The sequence below is a fragment of the Cervus elaphus genome, chromosome 27 (assembly GCF_910594005.1).
Source record: "Cervus elaphus chromosome 27, mCerEla1.1, whole genome shotgun sequence".
NCBI lineage: Eukaryota > Metazoa > Chordata > Mammalia > Artiodactyla > Cervidae > Cervus > Cervus elaphus.
Window position 1 is genome coordinate 58,304,235 of NC_057841.1, and position 26,930 is coordinate 58,331,164.

General features: G+C 38.1%; 1 protein-coding gene across 2 annotated transcripts in view; it reads left to right on the forward strand.

Annotated features, from left to right (window-relative positions):
- WDR7 (WD repeat domain 7) overlaps window positions 1-26,930 on the forward strand; it is a 340,950-nt gene that overhangs the window by 55,304 nt on the left and 258,716 nt on the right. For both annotated transcript variants that reach the window (XM_043889509.1, XM_043889510.1), the window contains exons 13-14: window positions 14,439-14,634; window positions 21,334-21,548. In XM_043889509.1, the coding sequence (XP_043745444.1) occupies window positions 14,439-14,634; window positions 21,334-21,548 (411 nt within the window). The remainder of the gene's footprint in view (window positions 1-14,438; window positions 14,635-21,333; window positions 21,549-26,930) is intronic.

The following is a 26,930-nucleotide window of genomic DNA, read 5'->3' on the forward strand; positions in this document are numbered from 1 at the left end:
TCCTAACGAAATGCTCTGGTGGGTGAGGGCAGGGATGTCTCATAGGTGCTCAGAGAAACCAGGGGCTTTGTTAAACTCTCAGAAAATCCTATGAGATTTGACTGTGTATTGAGTTCACTAAGGGTACTGGAGATTCTAGTTTTGAGATCGCTAGTGTTAGGTTATTTGCCATTTGTTTCTTTCTCCTTAAGATTATGGACTGTAGAGGAAAAAATTCAGTTTGAGGTGATTTTTAAATTTTTTGTGTGTGTGGTTTGGTTTCTTAAGAAAGCAAAATATACTATTCATAATATGAAAGAAATATGTACATGTATATGTATGAGAGGTGGGTGTACTACATATATATGAAGTATATATGTATATGAGAAGAAATAGAAGTAAAACTATCTATTGAGATACTGTTTGAATTACATAATATAATATAAAATGAAGTTCTGTACCATTTTTATTTGTCATTTCAAGTTGTGTTTATTGTTTTTAAGCAAGTGATTTTTGACCTTATCTATTGCTATTCAGATAATATAAGATTTTATAGACTGTTTTAATAGGATTCAGATTTAAAGTGGAACCTTCATATTATTGTTAAATATTACTGCCACTTCAAATACTTGTATAGGAGGCTTTTTAGAAAAATCTTTTAAAAAGCAGGTTGTTAACATTTTAGGTGCCTTACTGTTTTCAGTTGTTATCTGCACTTTGGATATTATTTACTGTAGTGTCTTAAAATATTTTATAAATAGGAATATTAAATGCAAAAAAATTAAAGGATATTAACAAATATCCTTTTGCTCTCCAGCTGTGTCATTCCCTTCCTCCTGAACGCAGTATTTGATGATTCTAGAGAGCCTTCCTATCCTGAGTTTTTAGCTGTCTTCATACAGTTGTAAAGGTTACGCGCACTTGCAGTTACTGCTCCGCGTTGGCCGTGTTCCCCTGTGGCCCTGCGCGCGCGTCCTTCCGCCCGCCGCGCACCCGGGGGTGTGTGCCTTCCTCCCGCCGCCCTCCCCTCACCCCCGGGGGACCACCGGTTTGTTCGCTGTACCTTACACTGTGTTTTGTACTTTATAAATACAGCATTTCAGTTTAATATTCTTCTAATAACTGAGACATTTAAGCAACACAGAGGGTTAGAGAGAGAATGCTTTCCTGATTTGAATAGCTGTCGGAAGTAGGCTTGAGTGAACTTCCCCAGTCTGAACTCCAGGCTGGTGTGGACCAAGAGTGTACCCCGTGCTGGGAGCCTGAGGACGGGGCGGCCGGGGAGGGGGCTGGCGTTTTAAGGCTTCTGTTGGTAAATCACGAAAACCGAATGGGAGGATACGCACCAAATTCAGATTCTGGTTGCTTTTGGGAGTCGGGGGAAGAAGGATTGAACGGAACAGAAACTGAGTTTTTTAAGTGTCGTGTTTTATTTACTTTTAGTAAATATATATTATTCCTTTTCTCATTGGCATGGGTGGTTGGATTATCAGAGCTTTTTGCTAATGCTAGAACTTTATTCAGAATGTAATTTTTGGAAAATGTTTCAAAATACATTTTGAAGCAGATATATATGTTTCCTAGTGTGAACACATAGGCTCAGGTCTGTAAAAGATTAGCTAAAAATGATTTTTTAACTGATGATTATCACTAACCTTTTTCTAAAATTAGTTCAAAAGGTTAGCAGAACTAACCTTTTTCTAAAGATTAGTTAAAAATGATTTTTTTTAACTTCCCTTGGGCTACAAGGGAAGCCCAAGAATACTGGAGTGGGTAGCCTGACCCTCCTCTAGCGGATCTTCCTGACGCAGGAATCGAACCGGGGCCCCCTGTGTTGCAGGCGGATTCTTTACCAGCTGAGCTATCAGGGAAGCACCTTAAAAAACTGATTACTTTTCATTAAATCTAATTAAACTTGTATGGTCACATACCTCCAAAACTATCCAGAAGGGGGCAGCATGGGTTTGTGAAAATGCAAAGGTCAGGCATTTAACCTGTTTGTAACCTGTTTGTACAATATTAAATCCCTAGCTGTTGGCAACAGATATGACAATTACGTATGGTATATGTGACGATATGTTTGCTAGTGTGTGATGTTCACTGCCTATGATGTTCACTGCTGGCAAGAACAGTTGACAAATTAGGATATTGTCCTTTCTTTCTGAACATGCTCCTAAAGCTTCTGCCTGTTAGCCCTTATCTTTACCTTTTTGAATTTGGATTCTTGTTATTAATTTAACTTGGATGTTACATTTAAAAAGCAGTGTCTATAATTTTAGCATGGTCTCTGAAGCCAAGCAGAGTAAACTTTGGTGATGCAAAGGAATCAAAAGCAGGCAGCAGAACTAACCTTTTTCTAAAATACGTCACAATGTACATAGTATGTTGTAGTATTCTTTTTTCCCATAACACTTCATTCTCTTAGATTTTGAGACTGTTTTCATATATTTTTATGTATTCAGCATCATCTTTTTGAAATTAATTTTTATTTTTTTAAATTATATAACTTATCGTTATAGATAATATATTTACTGAAGATGGTCTGGCCACTTTTGTGTCACTAAGTGTATTCCAACATCATTTTCGATTATAGTCTATAATTTGTGTAATTTTATCAGAAATTTCAGAATGATGTTTTCCAACATTTTTTTCTGTTATCAACAGGGGCTGAAAATTAGGGTAACTAAATATTTTTGCACATCTTGAATGACTTCTGAGGATAAATTCTTAAATGTGAAATTGCTTTCTAAAAGGACATATTAATTTTTAAAGTCTTTTGAATAGTTATTGCCAAATTGTCCTTCAAAAGGTTAGGAATAAGTTTATATCCCTATTTACCCTCATAATTCTCCATTCTGTTTATAATCTTTTAAACCTTGTTAATTTTCTGGGCTTATAAGTAGCTGTTTGTAGAGTATGTATAAGTGGAGAGCACTCATTTTCATTTTGAAAGCACAAACACTTTACCAATACTGTACTGTGTTGGTTATCCATTCTGATTCCCGCATGTTTTTCAAATTTTCACTACTATCATACTATTTTGTTCAAGATAAAAGATAAATTTTTCCTGTTATGGATAGTATACATGTATTCAAGTAGCATAGTACACCCTGTCTCTTTTGTAGGAAGCTGGGAGATTCAGTGATATATGAAGAGACTGTCAGTGAGGGATTCCTTGAACAGTAATGAGACTGATTATATTCCTATTCCAGCTATGCTACTGTTGTGTCAAAGGTGATAGAAATTAATTAATCATTATTATTATTGTCTGATGAGGTTGGTTTACTGAGGTATAGTGGATATTCAGCGTTGTGTTAGTTTCAGGTATATAACAAAGTAATTCAGTTTTGTATATATATATTATATTATTTTTCAGATTCTTTTCCATTATAGTTCCCTGTGCTATACAGTAGGTCATTGTTGTTGATTTTGTGTATAATAGTGTGCGTATGTTAACCCCATTTATACCCCCCCCACCCCCTAATCTAGCAACTTAGATATTCTTTTGTTTGGAGAGGTTTCTGTAGATCTTCAGTCATATTCTTAGTAGCAAAGACGGTTAGGTTGGGCGTGACATGTATTGTTATTATCAGTTAGAAGTGGTTCGGCACTGAACGCTGTGATGCCGTGGTTGACTAAGTGACTGTTTTGGGCTGAAGAGAATTAGTTGTCGCAGAGCAAAGACGAGTTTTCTGGAATAGCTTAATCGTAAAGCAGTTTTGAAATGAATTAAAATTTATGTTAAGATGGCAGGAATTGTTAGAAAAAAATGAGTTACTTTTTTAGGTAACTTTTCAGTTAAGTAGGCTTCCCAGGTGGTGGAGTGGTAAAGAATTCATCTACCAGTGCAGGAGGTGTGAGAGACACGGGCTCAGTCCCTGAGTCTGGAAGATCCCCTGGCGAATGAGATGGCAACTCACTTCAGTATTCTTTCCTGGAAAGTCCCATGAACAGAGAAGCCAGGAGGGTTACAGTCCATGGGGCCACAGAGAGTCGGACATGACTGAGTGACTGAGCGTATCTTTCCAGGTACTCTCAAGAGCCAGGTATATAATAGTGGAGGTTAGATTTCTCTGTATTCTTTGACACAGACTTAAAAAGCAAGCCAGGATCCTTTGTAAAACAAGAGGTATTTTTAGCATCCGTGTTCTAATAATTTACCTCCAGGAATAAATAGGTTGAGGCCAAGCAGGCAGATTGAGAGTTACTTGGTCAGATGGATGGGGCCCTTCAAGTTCAAGGTAGGACCCGGAAAGAGAAGGACGAGCAGCCCCAGGCCTTGTAACTCAGCGCAGTTTGAGAAGTGAGGCCCTTCGTGATGGAGGAGGTTAGTTCCTGACTCTGTCTTACAGGTTCGGGCCTGGGTTGGGCTTAGCTGGGGACAGCTTACTGCTGTAGGGGAGGGGAAAGGGCAACATTTTTGAGTTCCTTAAAAAACCTTTGACTGTCTTCAGAGTCTGCAGATTTGACTGTCTCAGCCTCTGAAACCCATAAATATAGAATTGAAGTTAAATAAAGTATTTTTATGTTTTAAAGGGATGAAGTAAAAAATTACCAAGTAAATTCATTGGAAAAAATGTGTGATGAGGAAATATACAGGAACAGTGGAAGGTGATCATTGAGCTGTTGGATGGAAAGCTTTTATTGACTCAAAGTGTTAAAAGTGCTGAAAACTTCATTAATATAATATGTGAGTGATGGTAATGATCACGTAAACGGACCTATTCAGACTAAATTAAAACAGCTTTTAATACGAGAAGAAAATAAAGAAAAGGGGAAACTCGTAATAGAAAACTTACAGCTGTCTCCACATTTCCTGTTGAATACCTAAACATTGGCAATGGCCTCAGAAAATAGATACAACTACATTTTAAAAAGCAGAATTTGTCGTATATACTGATATAACACTAATAATGGTAAAGATAATATTAACTACTATCATCTTTTGTATGCATGATCTGTTAGTCTCTATGCTGATTTCTTTGTGTATATTTCATTTAACTCACAGTGATTCTGTGAGGTGTGGTTTCTGCCGTTAACCACATTGTACAGAGAGGTGGGGCTCAGAGAGGTTCAATAACTTGCTCACGTCACACAGCAAGCGGCAGACCTGGAATCTGATCCTAAGCAGTCCAACCTGGGATTCCCTTGTGTCCCAGCTGGTAAAGAATCCACCTGCAATGTGGGAGACCTGGGTTTGATTCCTGGGCGGAAAGATCCCCTGGAGAAGGGATAGGCTACCCACTCCTGTATTCTTGGGCTTCCCTGTGGCTCAGCTGGTAAAGAATCCACCTGCAATGCGGGAGACCTGGGTTTGATTCCTGGGCGGAAAGATCCCCTGGAGAAGGGATAGGCTACCCACTCCAGTATTCTTGGGCTTCCCTGTGGCTCAGCTGGTAAAGAATCCGCCTGCAATGCAGGAGACCTGGGTTCGATTCCTGGGTTGGGGAGATTCCCTGGAGAAGGGAAAGGCTACCCACTCCAGTGTTCTGGCCTGGAGAATTCCATGGACTGTATAGTTCATGGGGTCACAAAGAGTCGGACACAACTGAGCAACTTTCACCTTCTTTCATTCCAACCTGAGGGCCTGAACTTGACATTCATACATTCCACCTCCTACTAGGTGTAATTGTGTATTGAAAAATAGTTGCATTTCTCCAAGTTTGACTATATTTTTAATTACTGATTTACATAAGTAAATATGGTTTTGATGCATGCTTAATTTTAAATGACTAATTTATTGAGTATCTTTCATTTTGTAGACCAAAACAGCCATTCTTTTCAATTCCCATATTTCAAATTTTTCTTCAGAGAACTGTGCATGGCTCAGTTCTTTGGTAATTTAGTTTTTCGTCTTTGATTACTTAGGTTTGGAGTTTTAGCCCCCTTTTACTTTCAGGCCCCTTTTACCTTCTTTTCCTTGTCACACATTACTTGTTTTTAAGAATATGATGTAACTTTAACTGCAATTTTATGAATTTCACATATACACAGTTAAAAGTTTTGCAAACAGGTAACTAAGAAGGTAAAGGTGTCCTGTCATCCTTCTACGTAAAACAGAACCAGCCCCAGTTAACATTTTGCTATCTTTTCCTCTAGCCTTTTATTCTTGTTTTTGGCCACTCTCTGGGGCATGCCGGATCTTAGTTCCCTGACCCAGGGATCCAGTCCACTCCTGCTGCAGTGGAAGCATGAAGTCCTAAGCGCTAGTCAGCCAGGGAAGTCCTTCTGACCATTTAAAATCCATTTACTGTGCACTTGTGATGATATTGTAGATATAGTTTTCTATGCATGTTGCATCTCATTTAATATTTTAACAAATACTTTCTCAAGTTATACTCATTCATGAGAGTAATTTTTAATAATAATTCATGAGAGTAATTTTTAATGCTCATCACATTATATGAGCATACAGTGTTTATTTAGCAGTTCTCCTGCTTTGGATATGTAGGTTGTACCCAATTTGAACTATTGTAAATAATATCAAATATCTTTGTAAAACTTGTTCTCATTTATGATTATTTCCTTGGATTAATTCCATGAATTTTTTTTTTAATTAGAACCTCAGAATTTTTGTGTAATAGAGTACTAACATTTTTAAGAACACTGAGATTGATTACCAAATTGTTTTCTACCCTCAGTGCCCATTTCATTGTTCCTTGCCAACACAAGATGTTTTTATTTACTTCCATGCCTCAGTTTCTGTATCTGTAAGATGGAAATAATAACAGTATCTACTTCAAAGGGTTGTCGTGAGACCATGATGAGTTACTACCGAGCATTTAGAGTGATACCTAGCACAAAGTAAGACCCCAGTAAATCTTGGTTGTTTAGTATTGTAATTTCTACAGTCTTTGGCTAAATTGATAGGTGTAAAGAGTATTTTATTGTTGAAATTTGCATTTCTTTGATTACTAGAGATAATGAAATTTTTCTATAAGGGTTTTAGTGAATTTTATTTCTTTTTGAGACATAGTTTGTCTTCTGCTCATTTGTTTCTCTTGGGGATATTAGTGCTTCTGTGAGCACTTAATTGAAATGTTAAGCTTATGTGTTTTCTGTTATTGTTGAAATTTTCTTCTGACTTATTATTTACTTTTGATTTTTTTTTAATGTGGGGATACTTTCCATTCCTATGTAACCTATTTTATCCTTATTTCTATTTAGCTTCTTTCATATTTTTAAATTCTATAACCTTACCCCATTTAGAAATTTGATGACGTTTGATTGAAAAGCCATGGCTGGATTAAAACAACATCAAGTACTTTAATCTCTCTGAAGTTTATTTATGTCTGTAGGGTGAGGAAAGGGTAAAAATCATCTGTTCTTCCCTAAAGTAACAGATTATCTCAATGTCATTTATTAAATATATTTTTCTCTGATAGGGAATATCTTTGTAATCATCCATTAAATTCTTCATATTTATTTGCTGTTTTATTAATCAGGAAGTAGTTGAAGAAAGATGAAGTCTGACTAGTCCTCTATTTCTTCATTGTTATTTTTTGTGTGCAATGAATGAACTCGTCTCTAAAAGTCTTATTTTCATGTAGAACATAAGTATCCTATTAGATCATTGATCAGTGCTTTAGTTGGACCACATGGTCTTATTTTCTAAAATACCTATGAAAGAAACAGCTTTCTACCCCCTCCCACCCATGTTTTAAGAAGGATGAGCTATGGATTTCTTAAAAAAAAATTTATCTAGTTTTGTGAAAGTGTGGAAATGCAATTAACATTGGTAGGCTCTTTTTTTCCCCTTCAGGTAGAATATTTAAAAAGTGATAAGTGATGCATCTTAACTGTGCATTTATGTTCCAGAGAAAGAGTTCTGGGAAGTCAAGAAATAATGATTAAGAGAATAGTGGGATTGATTTATGAGTGAAAGAAGCTGGTCATTTATAGCTTGTCAAATGATGGGCATATTTAAAAGGAGAGACAATAGTTAGTGTTCATATATTTAGAGAATATTTAGACAAAATTTGTTTTGGGCAGCTAAGAGATTGCTCCTGGAATGATAAGAAGAAAAGAACAGTTTAGAAAACAAATTAACAAAAGCAGAAAGAAATTTATATATATATAATTTACTTTGGGAACTGTTGGAAAGCAGAATCATCTCCCCAGAGAGCTGGTGGGTGGAATAAACTAGCTGTCTCTAGTTTCTGTAATTCATGGCAGATGCTTAGGAACAGGTTACATAAGAGGTTTCTGGGAATGGTTTAAAGTGAAGTCTTGTAAAATGCCTGAGGTCAGGCTGGATGACCTAGGTGGTACTTTCTGACTCTCAGATCCTGTGATGGCTTGTGGCATTCTGCTGCTCAGCACTAATGTACTGTGAGGGTTATTTACTGGCAAATACAGGTAGTGCTTATTGGTTGAGGATCAGAATTATTTGAAAAATAATAATTGGCCTTGGAATATATTTGTTTCAGTTCAGTATCTTCCTCCTTTGCCTTGCTTCAATTGTCTTAATTTTTTTCATTAAATCAAAGTAAGAGTTTTTACCTGTTGCTTTTCGTCAGTCCCTGCTTTTAATTAACTTTTGATATTGTCGGTGCCTTTTCCTTCTCGGAAAGGACTAATACAGTGGTTGGAACATGATCTTGAATAATTTTTACCTGTAATGCACTGACCAGATTGATCAGATGCTCAGTCCATGCCGTACAAGTTCTGTTCCATAACAAAAAAAAAAAATTTTTTTTAATGGTATGTGTTACACTCTTTTAGTCAGTTGGTAGAGGCAGGTGCTAAAGTGGAATCTGTGAGACAGTTGATTGGGGCAAAGGAATGAAATATTAAACCTCTTCTTCTTTTTTTTTTAACCTTAACAAATTGAGCTTATGAACATTTACTGCATGGAAAGACATTGATGCCTCCCTTGGTTCATGCATTGGACGGGCACGTTTCTCCTGGGCTCTGCGTGGGCCTGCTGCCTCCAGGAGGGGACCTCCGTGCTCTCCTCGGGTGTGCTCCCGGTGACAGTGTGTCTAGGAGAGCTGGCAGATCGTACTATGCAGGTCTTAACCCCGCCATCACAAAATGAGCAGGGCAAATAATGCTGGGAGATATTCCTAGTGAAAATGAAATGCCCTTTTATTAGCCCCATTATCAGGTTCAAACTATGGTCACTTGATCAATCTGGCAAGAGGACAGCCACAAAACTCCTGATTATAGGTGGCGCTAGTGGTAAGGAATCTCCCTTCCAAGGCAGGAGACCTTCAACCTCAAGGCAAGATACCTGGGTTCGATGCCTGGGTCAAAAATATACCCTGGAGTAGAAAGTGGCCAACGCCCTCTAGTATTCTTGCCTGGAAAATTCCAGAGACTGAGAAGCCTGGTGGACTGCAGTCCATGGGACCGCAAAGAGTCAGACACAACTGAACCACTCAGCGTATAAAATATGTATTTAGCTTCACTATCATTAACAGTGAAACCTTCCTATAGATAAATATTATGCTTTGAGGTATTGGCTACTGCTAACATAAAGTTCTTAGCAAGACATTTAAGAAAATATTTCATCTTAAATTTGTTTATTTAAACTGAATCATCCTTTTAAAATATATATTCTTGAGCATGTTTTACAATATACATGATGTATTGGCACAAGTACATATTCAGTTTATAAATATACATATAGTGAGGATACATTACAAAGTTCTAATGAGTGGGTGTTTGATCAAACACATTTGGAACATAAATGTTTTTCAAATAATTTAAAGATAAAGAGGTTCATATATTTTAGTTCTTTGTATTATTACTTTACATGCACAATTTAAATGTCTTTTCCTTGTTAAGATATCCTTGGGTTAAGTCAAGTTTAGGTGACTTTTCCAGGTTGAAATGGAAGAAAGTAAAGTAGAATGTAATTAATCAAATTATAGAATGAATCATTGTAGGTGAAGTAAATGTTCAGTAACTGAGATCTCTAGAATTTAATAATTTAATAATAAAAACTGTACTAATTCAACTTATTTGTGAGGAAGCTACGCCTAAATCAGAGTGATAGGAACTATGAAATATTCTTTAAGAAGTGCTTCTTCAATAATTTTGAGGATAGATAAGAAACCAAGTTAATTGTATTTTAGCAAATCTTTTAAATGCTTTCATTTAACAGGTAGCTGAGAATTATTTATCATTACTTTGTTCATTGTTTGAATTAAAATTAATACCAAAGTGGTACTTGAGAATGGCCTTTTTTTCCTTTTACATTTAAATAGGCTAGACTTTTGCTTTGTTTAGACCATTAATTTGTTTTTATACAGCCTGTGAAGGTAACCATTAACTCAGAATTAATTACTGGGATCAAAATTAATGAGATTTTAACTGTATCTGGGTCATTTCTACTCTAGGCAAGTTTTCTTCACACAAATTGGACTAGCATTTTCTTGAAAAAAGAAAAATTAAATTCATTTAAATCCATGTTTTAAAAGCAAAGAACCTCTTTCCTTGTGAGTTAAGTATCTCTAATAACTGTGCTTCCTTGGGCCTAGTAATACTGATTTTTGTTGTTGCTGTTTTCAGTCTTGATTATTTTGGCTATTTCAAGGCTGTTGCTCATTACAGTAAAACCAGACCTAACTCTTCAGATGCTTATTTTCATTTGCATGGATGGTATACCATTTTTATTTTGGGCTAAAAGCACTTTTGTGGACGTCGTTTGCCCGTTTTCATCATCATTGCACTGTGTGAGTGAAAAAACAGAACTATTCTTTAAAATGTACTTATGTAAATACACATGTCAGAAAAAAACATATCATGTGGGAATGAAAAACTAGAATTTTTGGAGTTCAGTTATTTTTTGCCTTCAGAAAATTACACCCCCACAATCTACTTTTTAAAGCACACCCTCTGCTATTATTTTATTTTTGCTTTGTGTTTTACTAATAACGGTGATAATGTGATGTAGAGATTTGAAATCTTTTTATGAGGATAGATTGCATTTTTTTTTAATTAAAAAAATAATTATCCACCTGTATATAAATGGCAAAGGTGAAAGTTCTGACAGTAAACTCCTCATGAGGATTTGGTGCCGGAGGTCAGGTTCTCCATTAGAACAGGGATTCTGCACTGCAGTATAAACTGCAGTGGGAGATGCGTGGCAGAGAGAGAATGAGTGGGTCAGTGCTTCTCAGTTTTGTTATCACTTCAGATGTTGAGAGCCACCAATAAAACATAATTTGAAAAACACCACAGTAAAGAATATAGATAAAAAATTCACCTTTTTAACAGACAGACTTCAACCCCGCCCCCGCCCCCATGCCTCATTTTATCTATGAAAAGGAATGATAGGAATGTATGTTAACATTAATGAGATGATTGTGAACTTGGGGACTGGGAAGTTGGCTAGTTAGATGTGTGACATTAATTAAGGATTAGTTCATTTTAAAGATTGAGGAGGCTTCCCAGGTGGCGCAGTGGTAAAGAATCCACCTGCCAATGCAGGAGACGCAGGTTTGATCCCTGGGTCGGGAAGATCCCCTGGAGAAAGCAGTGGCCACCCACTCCAGTATTCTTGTCTGGAGAATCCCATGGACAGAGGAGCCTGTGGGCTGCAGTCCATGGGGTCGCAAAGAGTTGGACATGGCTGAGCCACTGAACACGTACGTGTACACACACAGAGTCGGATACGACTATGAGCAACTGAGGGCATATTCTCTCTCTCATCAGTGCCTGATTAAAGGGTGTGAGTAGATGGAAAGGAACACCGTTTAGAAATACTTCTTTGCAGTGACTCATACACAGAGAAAACGATCACTGTTAGATTTGTTTTCTCTAGTAAGAGAAGTAAATAAAACGACTACTTTTTTGCAGATCCACATTGCAAAATAGAAAATGTGTGTGCGTGCTAAGTCACTTCAGTCGCATCAGACTCTTTGCGACCCCATGGACTGTGGCCCACCAGGCTCCTCTGTGCATGGGATTCTCCAGGCAAGAATACTGGAGTGGGTTGCCATGCCCTCCTCCAGGGGGCCTTCCCAACACAGGGATGGAACCCAAGTCTCTTACATCTCCTGCATTGGCAGGTGGGTTCTTTACCACTAGCGCCACCTGGGAAGCCCAAAATACAAAATAGTTAACCATTCATGTGGCAGTCATCTTTTTGTAAATTGAATGGTGGATATATTTGATAAATGCAAAGTCAGTATTAATGATTATTTGTGGAAATGCAAACACTCCATTGTACTAAATTATCATCTTATTTTTTATTCCCCCTAAACTATCGTCTTCTGTTATCAGAATATGTCTGGTGAAAGTCAAAAATACCTTATGTCGTGTGCAGTAATTGAAAATAAAGTCATGTTATATTTCTGCCATGTTACGTTCTAACATATTCTTGTAGTTTGCCTCTGTAGTTTGACTTATTCTTTAATTACAAGGTGAAGTTTTACAGGCCATAGTCAGCTACCCTTCTGTCCTTAATGTCTTTTTTAAAGAAATAAATCATGTTTTATGCTTATGAGGAAGCATGAAATAAATTTAAAAGATGCACAAGAAAATTCTATATGATGTTTTGATAACAGTTTATAACATGATGTTTCTGAACTTAGTTTTCTTAACTTTGAAAATTAGTAAATAGCTACTGTGCTGATTATAGTTTTTATATCATTATAAAACACAAAGCACAAATAAAGCTAACATAGTACCCAAGATTGAAACACCTGAGTTAAAGAACAAAGTGGTGAGTTAAATCTTACTCTCTCTCTCTTGTTAATGTTCTGCTTCATTCAAAAATTGAGTTTGGGTTGTTTACAAGAAATAAACAGTATTCAGTTAGATAAAAATAAAGCAAAATCACAATGAAGAGAAAATGAGAGAAACACTAGATGAGACCACCAAGAGTCCACATTCAGAAATGTGTGCCCACACCCCCCTGTTATAAGTAGAAAATTCAGTCCTGCATTTCTTAGTAGCCAAAACATCAGGAATCAGCTTCAGCAGCCTTCCCCAAAGTGTGTTCCTTAAAAACTGTGTCTTATAAGGTTATGATGGTCAGATGAATGTAGAGATGAGAGATAGCATTTGTCCTCTGTAGATATAATTACGCTCATGTTACAGGTTAGAGGTTCTTAGAAGCTCTGTGGATAAAAACAACTGTAGCTTGTGTTTCCCATGCACCTCTGGTCACCCCCCGCTCCTGCCTCCTGCTTTTTTTCATCTGATACATGTCAACATTTCCCGATGAGGGAGTTACTGTTCTTTAGCCAAAAAAGTCTGCTCAGGCAAAGGCCAGCAGAGTGAGCTTTAAGAAAGTTCTCCTCTGGATCCTATAGAAGGGATGAAGTTGAAAGTTGAAAGTGGAGGTCACTCAGTCGTGTCCGACTCTTTGCGACCCCATGAACTATACAGTCCGTGGAATTCTCCAGGCCAGAACACTGGAGTGGGTAACCTTTCCCTTCTCCAGGGGATCTTCCCAACCCAGGGATCGAACCCAGGTCTCACCTGCATTGCAGGCGGATTCTTTAGGGATCTTCCCAACCCAGGGGTCGAACCCAGGTCTCACCCGCATTGCAAGCAGATTCTTTACCAGCTGAGCCACAAGGGAAGCCTATAGAAGGGATAATATGTCTTAGTATATAGTGCCTTAGATCTCCTCCTCAATAAATAGCCACAATAATGCATTTCAGATGGCTATTTTGATATGGTTTCGCCTTGATGTGAACTGTAAGCATAATCTAATAACTCACTACAAAGTTTTAAGTTGCTTATCCGGACATATGAAGACTCTTAATTTTTAATTTTCTCCATTATGGATTCAGTTCTTGGTAGTTACTGAAAATCTTTACTGTCTTTGATTGTTTATATTATATTCCAGCTTGTTCTAAAAAGGGATGGAAGGGCACAAAGCAGGGATGAGCAGGAAATGCAGAGGAGGCTGTTTACCAGGCTTTTGTTGTTAGTTGAGGCCATGTGCCCGCCGACGTTATAGGTGGAGGCTGTGAAGCACACCTAGAGATGATACAGATGGTTGGCGGCTCTTCAGAAATGGTTGTGGCAGAGGGACCTGAGGGTATTGTTTTTGAGCAAAGGAGCAGGGGAGAGCATGGGTCTAAGAGACAGAGTCACAGACAGAAGCGCTGCAGACAACAGCTCCAGCTGCTCACAAAGGGAAGTTCAAACGGGGAAAGGGAACACGTCATAACAGATCAATTTCTTTCCAGCTCTGTCTGTTCATATATAGCAATCATTTTATAAGGTCATCTTCAGATTTGAACAGCAGCTTTTTCTAGGTGTCTTTTCCTTTTTAAAACTAGTTTTAATGTAGTCTTTTTCAAAGTGTTGTGATGATTGAACTGGGCATTTTAGGTATACCATGAAAGAGGGGCATCTTCCACACGTCCTGGTGTTGCGGTTCATGTTTTCGACAGCAGTGAATGCGTAACTAATTTTGACTTCACTGAGGACCAGATCCATGTTACTCCGAATTTAACCTAAATGTGATTGAGATTTATTTTTCCTTTCAGGCAAGAGTGCAGCACTGCATCTGTTCTGTAGCCAGTGACCACTCAGTCGGACTTCTAAGTTTGCGAGAGAAAAAGTGCATCATGCTGGCGTCTCGTCATCTTTTCCCCATTCAAGTAATCAAGTGGAGGCCTTCTGATGATTACCTAGTAGTGGGATGTTCAGACGGCTCTGTGTATGTCTGGCAAATGGATACTGGTAAGAACAGATGAGACTAGAAAGTTAAATGGATATATTCAGCTTCCTAGAAATGAAAAATCTTTTGTATGAGGAAGAACCCCTGAAATGTCAAAAGGTTGCTACTTGTGTTTCTCATCACCGCTTTTTCTAAGTGTTCTTATCATTATCAACAAAGAAATGTTTAGATATCCTCTGAAATATTTGTTGTACTCTCTCAGATACTTGTAGAGTAGTTCACTGATCTTTAGAGAAATGTGGTTGATGACAACGTTTAACTTAGGACAGACATCAGACACCAGACAGCTAAGTGATTTCTGTATAATTCATGAGGCAAATTGTAAGATTAAAGAATTATTGAAAAAAAAAGAATCATTTTTGCCTCTAGTTCACAAACAGTGGAAAACGATAGAATTCTCTTTCATTTGAACAGCAGAAAAATAACACAGGGCTGTTAATTGAAGGAGATAATTGAAAGTTTTAAGTTCTAGAGAGAACATTTAAAATTTTAAGGTTCAGATATTTTACATTTGTGGCATAACATGCAGCAGGTAATGTTTAGCTTAAAAACATAGACCGTGACGTATAAAATTTACATATAGAAGCTTAGAGTTTTTCCTTGGAAATTTTTAAGTATATAACTACATGTTTATTAGTTTGGGCTTTTCAAAACGCACTATTCTACTTTTACTATCCTAAGTCATCATCTATCAGTGAGTTAGACCTTTCTTTATGTTCCTAAAGAATGTATGTGCTATGTAATATTTCTTCTATTTTTTTCTTTTTCTCCATGAAACTTTTTTTTGTTTTCTTAAACAGTCCTGTTTGAAAGCAGACTATGTGTATATTTCTGGCTTGGATGCTGGTGTAAGAGGGAGAGCTCACAGGTCTTTTTGGAGCGATTAGCCATAATCTTCACCTATCCTTCATTTGCAGTCCTGGTCCTCTCTGATAGTACACAAGCAATTTTGACAAGGGGAAATGTTCTTGAAGAGTGTCAAACTTCTTTACTTTTGCCTTTAGCGTTTTTTTGTCTTTGGCCTGATTGTAAAACAGATTCTTAGTTTTTGTCAGATTTTGAGAGCACAGAGTGGAAGTGAAAGTCACTCAGTCATCTCCGACTCTTTGCCAGAACACTGGAGTGGGTAGTCTTTCCCTTCTCCAGGGGATCTTCCTGACCCAGGGATCGAACCCAGGTCTCCCGCATTGCAGGCGGATTCTTCACCAGCTGGGCCACCAGGAAAGCCCAGGAGAGCGCAGAGGCATTAGAAAGAGAGATGGACTCAAACTCACCATCACTCAGTGGTGAATTCTTTCCTGTTTCTCTCGAGTCTCATCTCTACATTTTAAAAAACAGATTTGCTGTCATATTGCGTATGTAAGTTTGTGTCCTATTTTTGTGTTCCTTTCTGTTGCACCCTGTCTGCTGAGCAGCACCGTTTCATGTTCGCTGATTTGGTCCATCCTACAAACCAGATACAGTTGACCCTTGAACAACATGGGGGTTAAGGTCCCCCGCTTCTGCATAGTTGAAAATCTGTGTATAACTTAAAGTTGGCTCTCCATTGCCGTGTTTTCTTCATATCCATGGTTCTCCATTCTTGGATTCAAATGACCAAGGATTATGTAGTACTGTCGTATTTACTACCAAAAAAAGCAATCCATGTGTATGTGGGTCTGCACAGTTCAAACCTGTGTTGTTTAAGGTCAGCTGTATACAGAGTTTGTCTTGGGCTCTGGGCTTCCCGGTGGCTCAGACGGTAAGGAATCTGCCCGCAGTGCAGGAGACCTGGGTTTGATCCCTGGGCTGGGAAAATTCCCTGGAGTACAGAATAACTACCCACTCCAGTATTCTTGCCTGGAGAATCCCATGGACTGGGAAGCCTGGCAAGCTACAGTTCATGGAGTCCCAAAGAGTCAGACACGACTGAGCGACTAACACGTTCACTTTTTCGCTGGAGTCTGACTCCTTGGTGTGAATTTAAGATCCACCATTTGGCAGCACTGTGATCCATGACAAGTCTCTCAGTTTACTCATCTGTAAAATGAAGATAATAATAGTTGCTGTTTTATAGTGTTTCTGACAGAATAAAATGACATAATATTTACCTGGTATGTAGGAGACGTAAGTGCGTATCCATGTATGTTTGTGTATTTTGTGTGTGTACTTGCATATGTGTATATTTCCTATTATTGTTATTTGACAAACATGCTTAACTTGTTACTTTGTTGGCCTTGGGGATATGATATTACCTTAATTTAGAAAATTTTTTTTAGAATTAATATTAAAGAAAGTTCTAGTGATGATAATTGTAAAATATTATTTTAAAATACTGTGTATATAAACAAATGATACATTGTAAATACAAGAGTATGGTAAACTTGTTTAGAACTTTAAACATTAAATTAATATGATAAAGAGTATAATTTTTCTCCATTTCTTAGATGCTGAAATATATAGTACTTGAATACTTCAGATACTTTAAGGACATTTACAAAGAATATGAAAGTCTTTACAAATGATACCTTACTGGAAGACAGAATTACTTTTCCAGTAGTTTCCCTAGTAGGAAATGACAAATAGCTCCTGACTGTATGTGTACTGAGGATGTTCTTTTTATAACCAGTTTACTATAATTAAGCCCAATACATAATATTGCAGTTGACCAATTATCTTCTGACCTTCAGGAGGATTTTGGTAAACAATCAGTCAATATGGCGTTCTTAAATCAAGATAAAGCTAGGGAAGCAGAATAAATTTTGGACTTCAAACATAATAGGGGGTGTACGCTCTTTTTCCCTCTTTGCTGTTCAGGTTTTAGCTAGTGATATAAAGGTCCCTGGGGAGCCAGCAAGGCACATCCTGAAGGTATTGACATTATTTATTAGTTAAATAAATAAAAAATGAAGCAAAAATAAATCAGATTCGGCCCAGGCTTGATGTATGAAATGTGTTTAAACTCTGAGGAGATACTTTTTGCCTGTACTTCGTGTTTTGGGAATGTATTTTTACAGATGAAACCATATTACATGAAAACTACTCAGGCATTTTGTGCAATTTTCTGTTTGCCATTTTGAATTACACTGATGTTTCTAGCTTAACAACACTTAAAAATGTCTTAACTTTTTAATTTCATGGAGCATTCTGGTTGTTTTCCTCTTCAAATGGGTAGTTTTTATTTTCAGTGTTCATTTCCTTATGAAATGAAGTTAAAGCTAGTAATACAAAACTTAGAGACATAGAGGTCCATAATCTTTTGTTCTTTTATTTGTCCTCTTAATTATATGCAATAGTGCTTAAGAGGGGGTTTCCCTGGTGGCTCAGACAGTAAAGCATCTGCCTGCAATGCCGGTGACCTGGGTTCAATCCCTGGGTTGGAAAGATCCCCCGTAGAAGGGAATGGCTACCCACTAGAAGCCATGGAAATGATTATTCCTTCCCAACTCTGAGTAGTTAGAAAGTTAGTCAAACAACCAGCAACAAGATTTGGCTAGCTAAACATCTTGACTCCTGCTTCCGAACTTACTAAAAAAGGTGGGTCGCCGACCTAGATGGTGGCTGCTTCTTCGTGGAGTTGCGTTCTGTAGGGATCAGCTCTCTTGTTCTGCACGTCTGATGTTCCCAGTGAGCGTGTGGTGGTGTTCTCTCAGGCCTCTGACAAGGCCAGGATCCTGTCTGTTGGGACACGGTGGCATGCTTCAGGCAGTGACTGGTGTTGCAAGTTGTTCTTCTTATCTGACCATCCCCGAGCCTTAAACACCGTTGTTATCTGCACTTTTTATCATTTTTGCTTCATAGTGAAGGTGATTCATCATATACCTGTTCCTGTAGGGACAGTGGTCAGATGTTCTTGTACAGTTGCAAACACCAGCAGTGATTGCCAAGTACTAGAAATTAGTGTATGAAGTCTTACCAGTTTACTTTGTCCTGTTACTTTTTTTCCTTTTCATTTATTTCCTGTCCCTTCAAGTTTTCTGAAATATTCCTGTTTTTGCAATAACTTCATGAAATACATGTTTGAATCATTTTTTTAAAACTTAAGTATCCAATAAAATATAACAGAATATGAGCTAATATGTCTATTGGCACAACATATATAAAGCATGGATATCCAAAAACATTTATTTTGATTTATTTAAATTGATGGTTTTGCCTTTGTTATTAAAATTACCAAAGTGAATCAGGAGGTGGTACTTCAGTTCTATCTTTTGTCATTAGTAAAGAGTTTAGTAGCAAGTATTTTCTTCACATATTTGACCTTTTGCCTGCAGGATATAATACAATAGAGATTTGATTTTATGTTTCTGTTTCACAGGATACGACATAGCATCATTGACTTTTCTGTATCGTCTATATTTTTGTTTTCATTCTATTACAAAAATAAGATAAGGACTTCCCTGATGGCCCAGTAATTAAGAGTTCGAACTTCCAATGTAGGGGGCATGGGTTTGATCCCTGGTCAAGGAATGGAACTTTTATAAGATACCACATGATGCATGGCATGGCCAAAAATAAAAACAAACAAACAAAAGAAAAACTAACAAAAAAACACTGTAAGAGGATAGGCAGAGACACAAAGGATGAAATGGTTAAGAAAAAAAATAGTACTTTTCTAGTCAAGCGAAGTTTCTTATTTCCCTTTTGGATTCACTCTGAAATTCTGAAGGAAGAGGTTATTAGAATGGAAATATGACTATCTTTTCAACCTTTCTCCCTATAAGTCCTCTGTGCAGTTAATTACTAAGTCCTTCCCATTAGGTAGCCGTCACCTCCCTTTCTTCTTTATAGCGTACTGTTTTTATATCAGGCTATATTTTTTAACACCCACGCTATCTTTGGCTTCCCTGATAGTTCAGTTGGTAAAGAATCTGCCTGCGATGTAGGAGACCCCAGTTTGATTCCTGGGTCTGGAAGATGCCCTGGAGAAGGGATAGGCTACCCACTCCAGTATTCTTGGGCTTCCTTTGTGGCTCAGCTGGTGAAGAATCCACCAGCAACGTGCGACACCTTGGTTCGATCCCTGGGTTGGGAAGATCCCCTGGAGAAGGGAAAGGCTACCCACTCAGTATTCTGGCCTGGAGAATCCCGTGGACTGATTCGTCTGTGGGGTCACAAAGAGTCGGACACGGCTGAGCCGCTTTCATTTTCACTTTAATGCTATCTTTATTGGTTCTCTGTCTTCTGTTTCTACCTTCTAGTCCATCCTGTACTCTCCTGGCAAATTAATTGTAGGAAATAAAACAATAACAACCACACTTGATTCATGCCACTGTCTTAAAAAGACATGAACAATTTTGGTTCACATAGCCTCTAAGACAAGGCCCGCCACAGCGTGGTACACTTCTACCTTTGTCTTATCTCCTACTGTTCTTTTATACAGACTGGTTGCTTTGTGTGAAAAATAGTTCTAACCAAGAATAATTGGGTCACTGTGTACTACCTCTTGTCTTTTATATCTTGCGTATTGTTGCTCATGATTTTCCTTCATTTGGAACATTATTTCTTTTTATTTGCTTATTTATTTAAGCGGTATATTATCTTTTAAGGAACAGTGAAAGTGAAAGTTGCTCAGTCGTGTCCAACTGTTTGCCCCATGGACTATAGAGTCTGTGGAATTTTCCAGGCTAGAATACTGGAGTGGGTAGCCTTTCCCTTCTTCAGGGGATCTTCCCAACCCAGGGATTGAACCCAGGTCTCCTGCATTGCAGACAGATTCTTCAGCTGAGCCACCAGTAAAGCCCAAGAATACTGGAGTGGGTAGCCTATCCCTTCTCCAGTGGATCTTCCTGACCCAGGAATCTAACTGAAGTCTCCTGCATTGCAGGTAGATTCTTTACCAACTGAGCTATCAGAGAAGCCCTCTTTTAAGGAAAGAAATATAAAAACAAAGCTTTCCCTTTTTCCCCAAGCAGCTAGCATTTCTCTTGCTCTTCATTGCTTTGTATAGATCCAGATTTCTGTCTGGAAGGACTTTCGTTTTGCCTAATATTTTTCTTGTGATACAGGTCTATGAGTGATTCTTTCATCTTCTGTATGTCTAAAAAACTTTTTATTTCACCATCATTTTGAAGATATTTCTTTCTGGGTATAGAATTCTGTGTTGACAGTTTTTTGTTCATTCCTTTCAATATTCCACTATCTTGCTTGTATTATTTCCAGTGAAAAATCTGCTGTAACCCTTATCTTTGTTCCTCTATATATATGCTATATCTATTTTTTTGTGACTTCTTAGAAAATTTTCTCTTTATTATTGATTTTGAGCTGTTTAGTTGTAGTTTTCTGCATATTTCTTGTGCTGAGGATATACACTTCTCAACAAATTTGGTAGGTTTTGGCCATTATTTATTCAAATATGTTTTTTACCTTCCCCTCTCTTTTCTCTGTTTGGAGGCTCTGATTATGTGCCTGCTAGCATACTTGAAATTGCCCAGAGCTTGAGGATTGTCTTTTCATTTTTGATGTTATTTTTCCTGTGTTTAATTTTATAATTTCTATCCTGCCTTTTCAAGTTTACTGAGCTTTTCTTCTGTAGGGGTCTTAAGGGAGAGGAAAGGATGCATGGGAGATCATTAGAGGAAGGAAGGACAAGAAAATGTTTCTGGCAGGCACTGATAGAACATATTCCTACATTAAAAAATGTCCGTGCATTTTTTCCTTTCTTAAAAAATGGACTTTAGTCGTCCAGAGTTGTGTAGTGACTGTGCATGTGTGTGTCTCAGGAGCGCTGGACCGGTGTGTGATGGGGATCACGGCTGTGGAGATCCTGAACGCTTGTGATGAAGCAGCCCCTGCTGCTGTTGACTCACTGAGTCACCCAGCGATCAACCTCAAACAAGCCATGACGCGCCGCAGCCTTGCTGCGCTGAAGAACATGGCCCATCACAAGCTGCAGACTCTGGCCACTAACCTCCTGGCTTCTGAGGCATCCGACAAAGTAAGTTTCATACGTGGACTCATGTGTCCCCATTCAACTTCATTTAATGACACAGCCTTGACACGTCTTAGGAAATCACTTTGGGGAGATGACACTGGTGAATACTAAGCTTCTGATTTTTAAGCAGGTTTATCCAACACAAACACAGTTTTGGAGTGTTTCAAGTATTTGGCATTTTGAAAAAGTAACTTGTTCTTACCATTCAAACTATTTTAAAATGATTCCTACGGACTTGAGTGACTTTAGTTTCTGAAATTAGAATGAACAGTTTGTGTATACTCCGTCTTCTGAACTTTCTGAGAGTCTTCCTGTTGGAAGGCTGAGCACTAGTGATATCTTCAGGAGAAAAAAGTAACAACTTAGCAACAGTTGTGGCTTATCATTTGTTTTAAAGATAGGCTCCGATTTTACTAATGTTAGGCCATTGACAAAATTCAAGAAAATACGTGAGAATAGGGATGGTGAGATTGCATAAGTGCTGGCATTTTTCTGCGAAACCCAAACTCAACCACACTTTCCTTCCTGACAGTTAAAGTAAACCCACCAGGTACTGCTTTAGTTAACAGAAAATTGTCTTACTAAAAGAAGAAGAGTCAACCCCTGTTCATTAATTGGCTACTTACCATTAGTTTTTAGACACTAGCCGCTATTTCCTTTGTGGTCTTTCTGTTCTGTGGTGTTATTAGAACTAGTTTGTCTCTTGTAAATGGATAAATGAAACCTAGAGACCATCCCAGTGTTTTATCTGAATCACACTTAAAATTCCTAGTTCCATCTAAGAATTCATTAGAATTATGAATGGGTCACCAAATACTTTTATTTTCATTCTCTTTTATTCCTGATTCATACTTTTTAAATGATTAGACGTGTGCATAAATAACCCAGGGGTTGAAAGGGTCATGTACAAATTTGAAAATTTGCCCATGAATTAGTGAGTACTAACGACATAGGAAATATTTACTACAGGCAGCTCCACAGACCCATATCCTCTAGTACTTTGCAGAAATAGTTGATTATTCTGTCTTTCCTCAACATATTAATGTCTTATTGGCTTTGTTATATTGTATGTTTCATAGATTGGAATTGTGAAATCCTTCTGTGATTTTTTTTTTTTCATGCTTTCTGTTCCATGCTCTATAGAAGACAGGCTTAAATGCACTTGCCATGGCTATAATTTCTTTCAGAAGATCATGTGGATATTCCCTAGGAATTCAATGTTCATGGCACATTGTCTGATGTTCTATATAATTCTGATATTAAGCAGACTTATAAAACAATACATTCAAGGGCAAGCATGTAAGTTTGGTAATTCCCAAATATATTCTTTTTCTTGTTGATAGCACCTACAAGTAAAACTTTGGAAAAATAATGATATGACTAGAAAATTAAAGGGAAATAAGTGGTACAGTAACATTTACGAATGGCTTTTGTAAGTGGTCATGGCCCATTATGTGATTTTTTACAATCTTGTTTGTCCCTGTTTTAATAGCGCATTTTATAGTGCAATTAGTGATAAAAGCACCAGATATCAGAGGCACTACACTTACGTATTGTAAAATATATTGCTCGTGAACCTCCTCAGCCTTGCAGCAGTGGTAATTGTTGCCTGGCCTACAAGGGAAACAATTATAGAAGAGGGGAAAGGCTTAGGAAGCCAAGGCTGCTGGAGGATAATCACTTTATGAAAAATGTATGTGGGCTGGACCATTAGGGATTTCTCCAACTATTTTCTCATGTTGACTTAGAGGCTCCTCCTGAGGGGAATATTTAAAGAGCCATTTTCTGGATGGCTTTCAAACCTCTGGAGAAATGGAGCCCACCCAAAGTTAAGGAAAAAAAAAAAAAATAACCGAAACGTAACTAAGAGCCTCTCAGTGGTACATGACTTACTCTAGGAAATTGGATCTCTTTTTTTTTTCATGGTTCTCAATGGAAAGTGAAATCTCGACGGGAATACTGTATAGAAAGTATCCAGTTTTCTCCTGGTTAGTGCTGGCAATTGGGCTATTTGGAAGTAACAAATATTTTATATTGTTAATTAGGTTAATTTTGCCTGACATACACAGCTTTACAAACAAAGGTAGATTTAGTAAAGCAAATTTACTGTCCTGTGATTTTTTTTTTTTTTCCTTCTTTCACTGGAAGAACAAGAAGGTGTTAAGGAGAATTATCCTTTATTACTGTATCGAATGCAGTACTTGGATGCAATCTCAAAAATGACAGAATGATCTCTGTTCATTTCCAAGGCAAACCATTCAATATCACAGTAATCCAAGTCTGTATCTGACCAGTAATGCTGAAGAAGCTGAAGTTGAACGGTTCTATGAAGACTTAGAAGACCTTCTAGAACTAACACCCAAAAAAGATGTCCTTGTCATTATAGGGGACTGGAATGCAAAAGTAGGAAGTCAAGAAACACCTGGAGTAACAGGCAAATTTGGCCTTGGAGTACAGAATGAAGCAGTTTAAAGATTAACAGAGTTTTGCCAAGAGAACGCACTAGTCATAGCAAACACCCTCTTCCAAGAACACAAGAGAAGACTCTACACATGGACATCACCAGATGGTCGACACTGAAATCAGATTGATTATATTCTTTGCAGCCAAAGATGGAGAAGCTCTATAGAGTCAGCAAAAACATGACCAGGAGATGACTTTGGCTCAGATCATGAACTCCTTATTGTCAAATTCAGACTTAAATTGGAGAAAGTAGGGAAAACCACTAGACCATTCAGGTATGACCTAAATCAAATCCCTTAAGATTATACAGTGGAAGTGACAAATAGATTCAAGGGATTAGATCTGATAGACAAGAGTGCCTGAAAAACTATGGACAGAGGTTCATGACATTGTACAGGAGGCAGGGATCAAGACCATCCCCAAGAAAAAGAAATGAAAAAAGCAAAATGGTTGTCTGAGGAGGCCTTACAAATAGCTGTGAAATGAAGAGACGCTAAAGGCAAAGGAGAAAAGGCAAGATACACCCATTTGAATTCAGAGTTCCAAAGTATAGCAAGGAGAGATAAGAAAGCCTTCTTCAGTGATCAGTGCAAAGAAATAGAGGAAAACAATAGAATGGGAAAGACTAGAGATCTCTTCAAGAAAATTAGAGATACCAAGGGAACATTTCATGGAAAGACGGGCACAATAAAGGACAGAAATGGTATGGACCTAACAGAAGCAGAAGATATTAAGAAGAGGTGGCAAGAATACACAGAAGAACTATACAAAAAAGATCTTCATGACTCAGATAATCACGATGGTGTGATCACTCACCTAGAGCCAGACATCCTGGAATGAGAAGTCAAGTGGACCTTAGGAAGCATCACTACGAATAAAGCTAGTGAATGTGATGGAATTCCAGTTGAGCTATTTCAAATTTCTAAAGATGATGCTGTGAAAGTGCTGTACTCAATATGCCAGCAAATCTAGAAAACTCAGCAGTGGCCACAGAACTGAGAAAGGTCAGTTTTCATTCCAATCCCAAAGAAAGGCAATGCCAAAAAATGTTCAAACTACCACACGACTGCACTCATCTCACATGCTAGCAAAGTAATGCTCAAAATTCTCCAAGCCAGGCTTCAGCAGTACATGAACTGTGAACCTCCAGATGTGCAAGCTGGATTCAGAAAGGGCAGAGGAGCCAGAGATCAAACTGCCAATGTCTGTTGGATCATTGAGAAAGCACGAGAGTTCCAGAAAAAAAAAATCTACTTCTGCTTTATTGACTATGCCAAAGCCTTTGACTGTGTGGATCACAAACTGTGAGAAATTCTTCAAGAGATGGGAATACCAGACCACCTTCCTGCCTCCTGAGAAATCTGTATGCAGGTCAAGAAGCAACAGTTAGAACTGGACATGGAGCAACAGACTGGTTCCAAATCGGGAAAGGAGTATGTCAAGCCTGCATATTGTCACCCTGCTTATTTGACTTATATGCAGAGTATATCATGCGAAATGCTGGGCTGGATGAAGCCCAAGCTGGAATCAAGATTGCCGGGAAAAATCTCAATAACCTCAGATATGCAGATGATACCACCCTTATGGCAGAAGGTGAAGCAGAACTAAAGAGCCTCTTGTTGAAAGTGAAAGAGGAGAGTGAAAAAGTTGGCTTAAAATTCAAAATTCAGAGAACTAAGATCATGGCATCTGGTCCCATTACTTCATGGCAAATAGAAGGGGAAACAGTGAGAGACTTTATTTTTTTGGGCTCCAAAATCACTGCAGATGGTGACTGCAGCCATGAAATTAAAAGACACTTACTCTTTGGAAGGAAAGCTATGATCAACCTAAAGTGAAGTGAAGTCGGTCAGTCATGTCCGATTCTTTGTGACCCCGTGAACTGCAGCCCACCATGCTCCCCTATCCATGGGATTCTCCAGGCAAGTATACTGGAGTGGGTTGCCATTTCCTTCTCCAATGATCAACCTAGATAGCATATTAAAAAGTAGAGACATTACTTTGCCAACAAAGGTCCGTCTAGTCAAAGCTATGGTTTTTCCAGTAGTCATGTATGGATGTGAGAGTTGGGTTATAAAGAAAGCTGAGCACCGAAGAATTGATGCTTTTGAACTGTGACTCTTGAGAGTTCCTTGGACTGCAAGGAGATCCAGCTAGTCCATCCTAAAGGAAATCATTCCTGAATATTCATTGGAAGGACTGATGATGAAGCTGAAACTCAAGTATTTTGGTCACCTTATGCGAAGAACTGACTCCTTAGAAAAGACCCTGATGCTGGGAAAGATTGAAGATGGGAGAAGGGGACGACAAAGGATGAGATGGTTGGATGGTATCACTGACTCAATGGACATGAGTTTGAGTAAGCTCTGGGAATTGGTGGTGGACAGGGAAGGAAGCCTGGCGTGCTGTAGTCCAGGGGGTCACAAGAAGTTGGACATGACTGAGTGACTGAACTGAACTGTATTGAACCTTTGAAAAGTGTGTGTACTCAAGACCCTGTGTATTCCTCTATATGTGTCATATTTCTCCTTGTGTTACGGTAACGTGTGCGTGTGTGTGCGCGAGTGTTAGTCGCTCAGTCGCGTCTGACTCTTTGCTTCCCCATGGGCTGTAGCCCACCAGGCTCCTCTGTCCATGAGATTCTCCAGGCAAGAATACTGGAGGGGGTAGCCATTCTTTTCTCCAGACGATCTTCCCAACCCAGGGATTGAACCCGCATTTCCTACATCGCAGGCAGATTCTTTATCATCTGAACTACCAGGGAAGCCATATAATAACACATATACTTACTCACTTCTCCCTACTGAAAGCTAGGAACCTTTTTTTTTTTTTTAAATTAAAGAGAAATTTAAAGTTTTTTTTTAAATTTAAAAAGCTGTTTTTTAAAAAATTAATTTTAATTGGAGTATAGTTGATTTACAA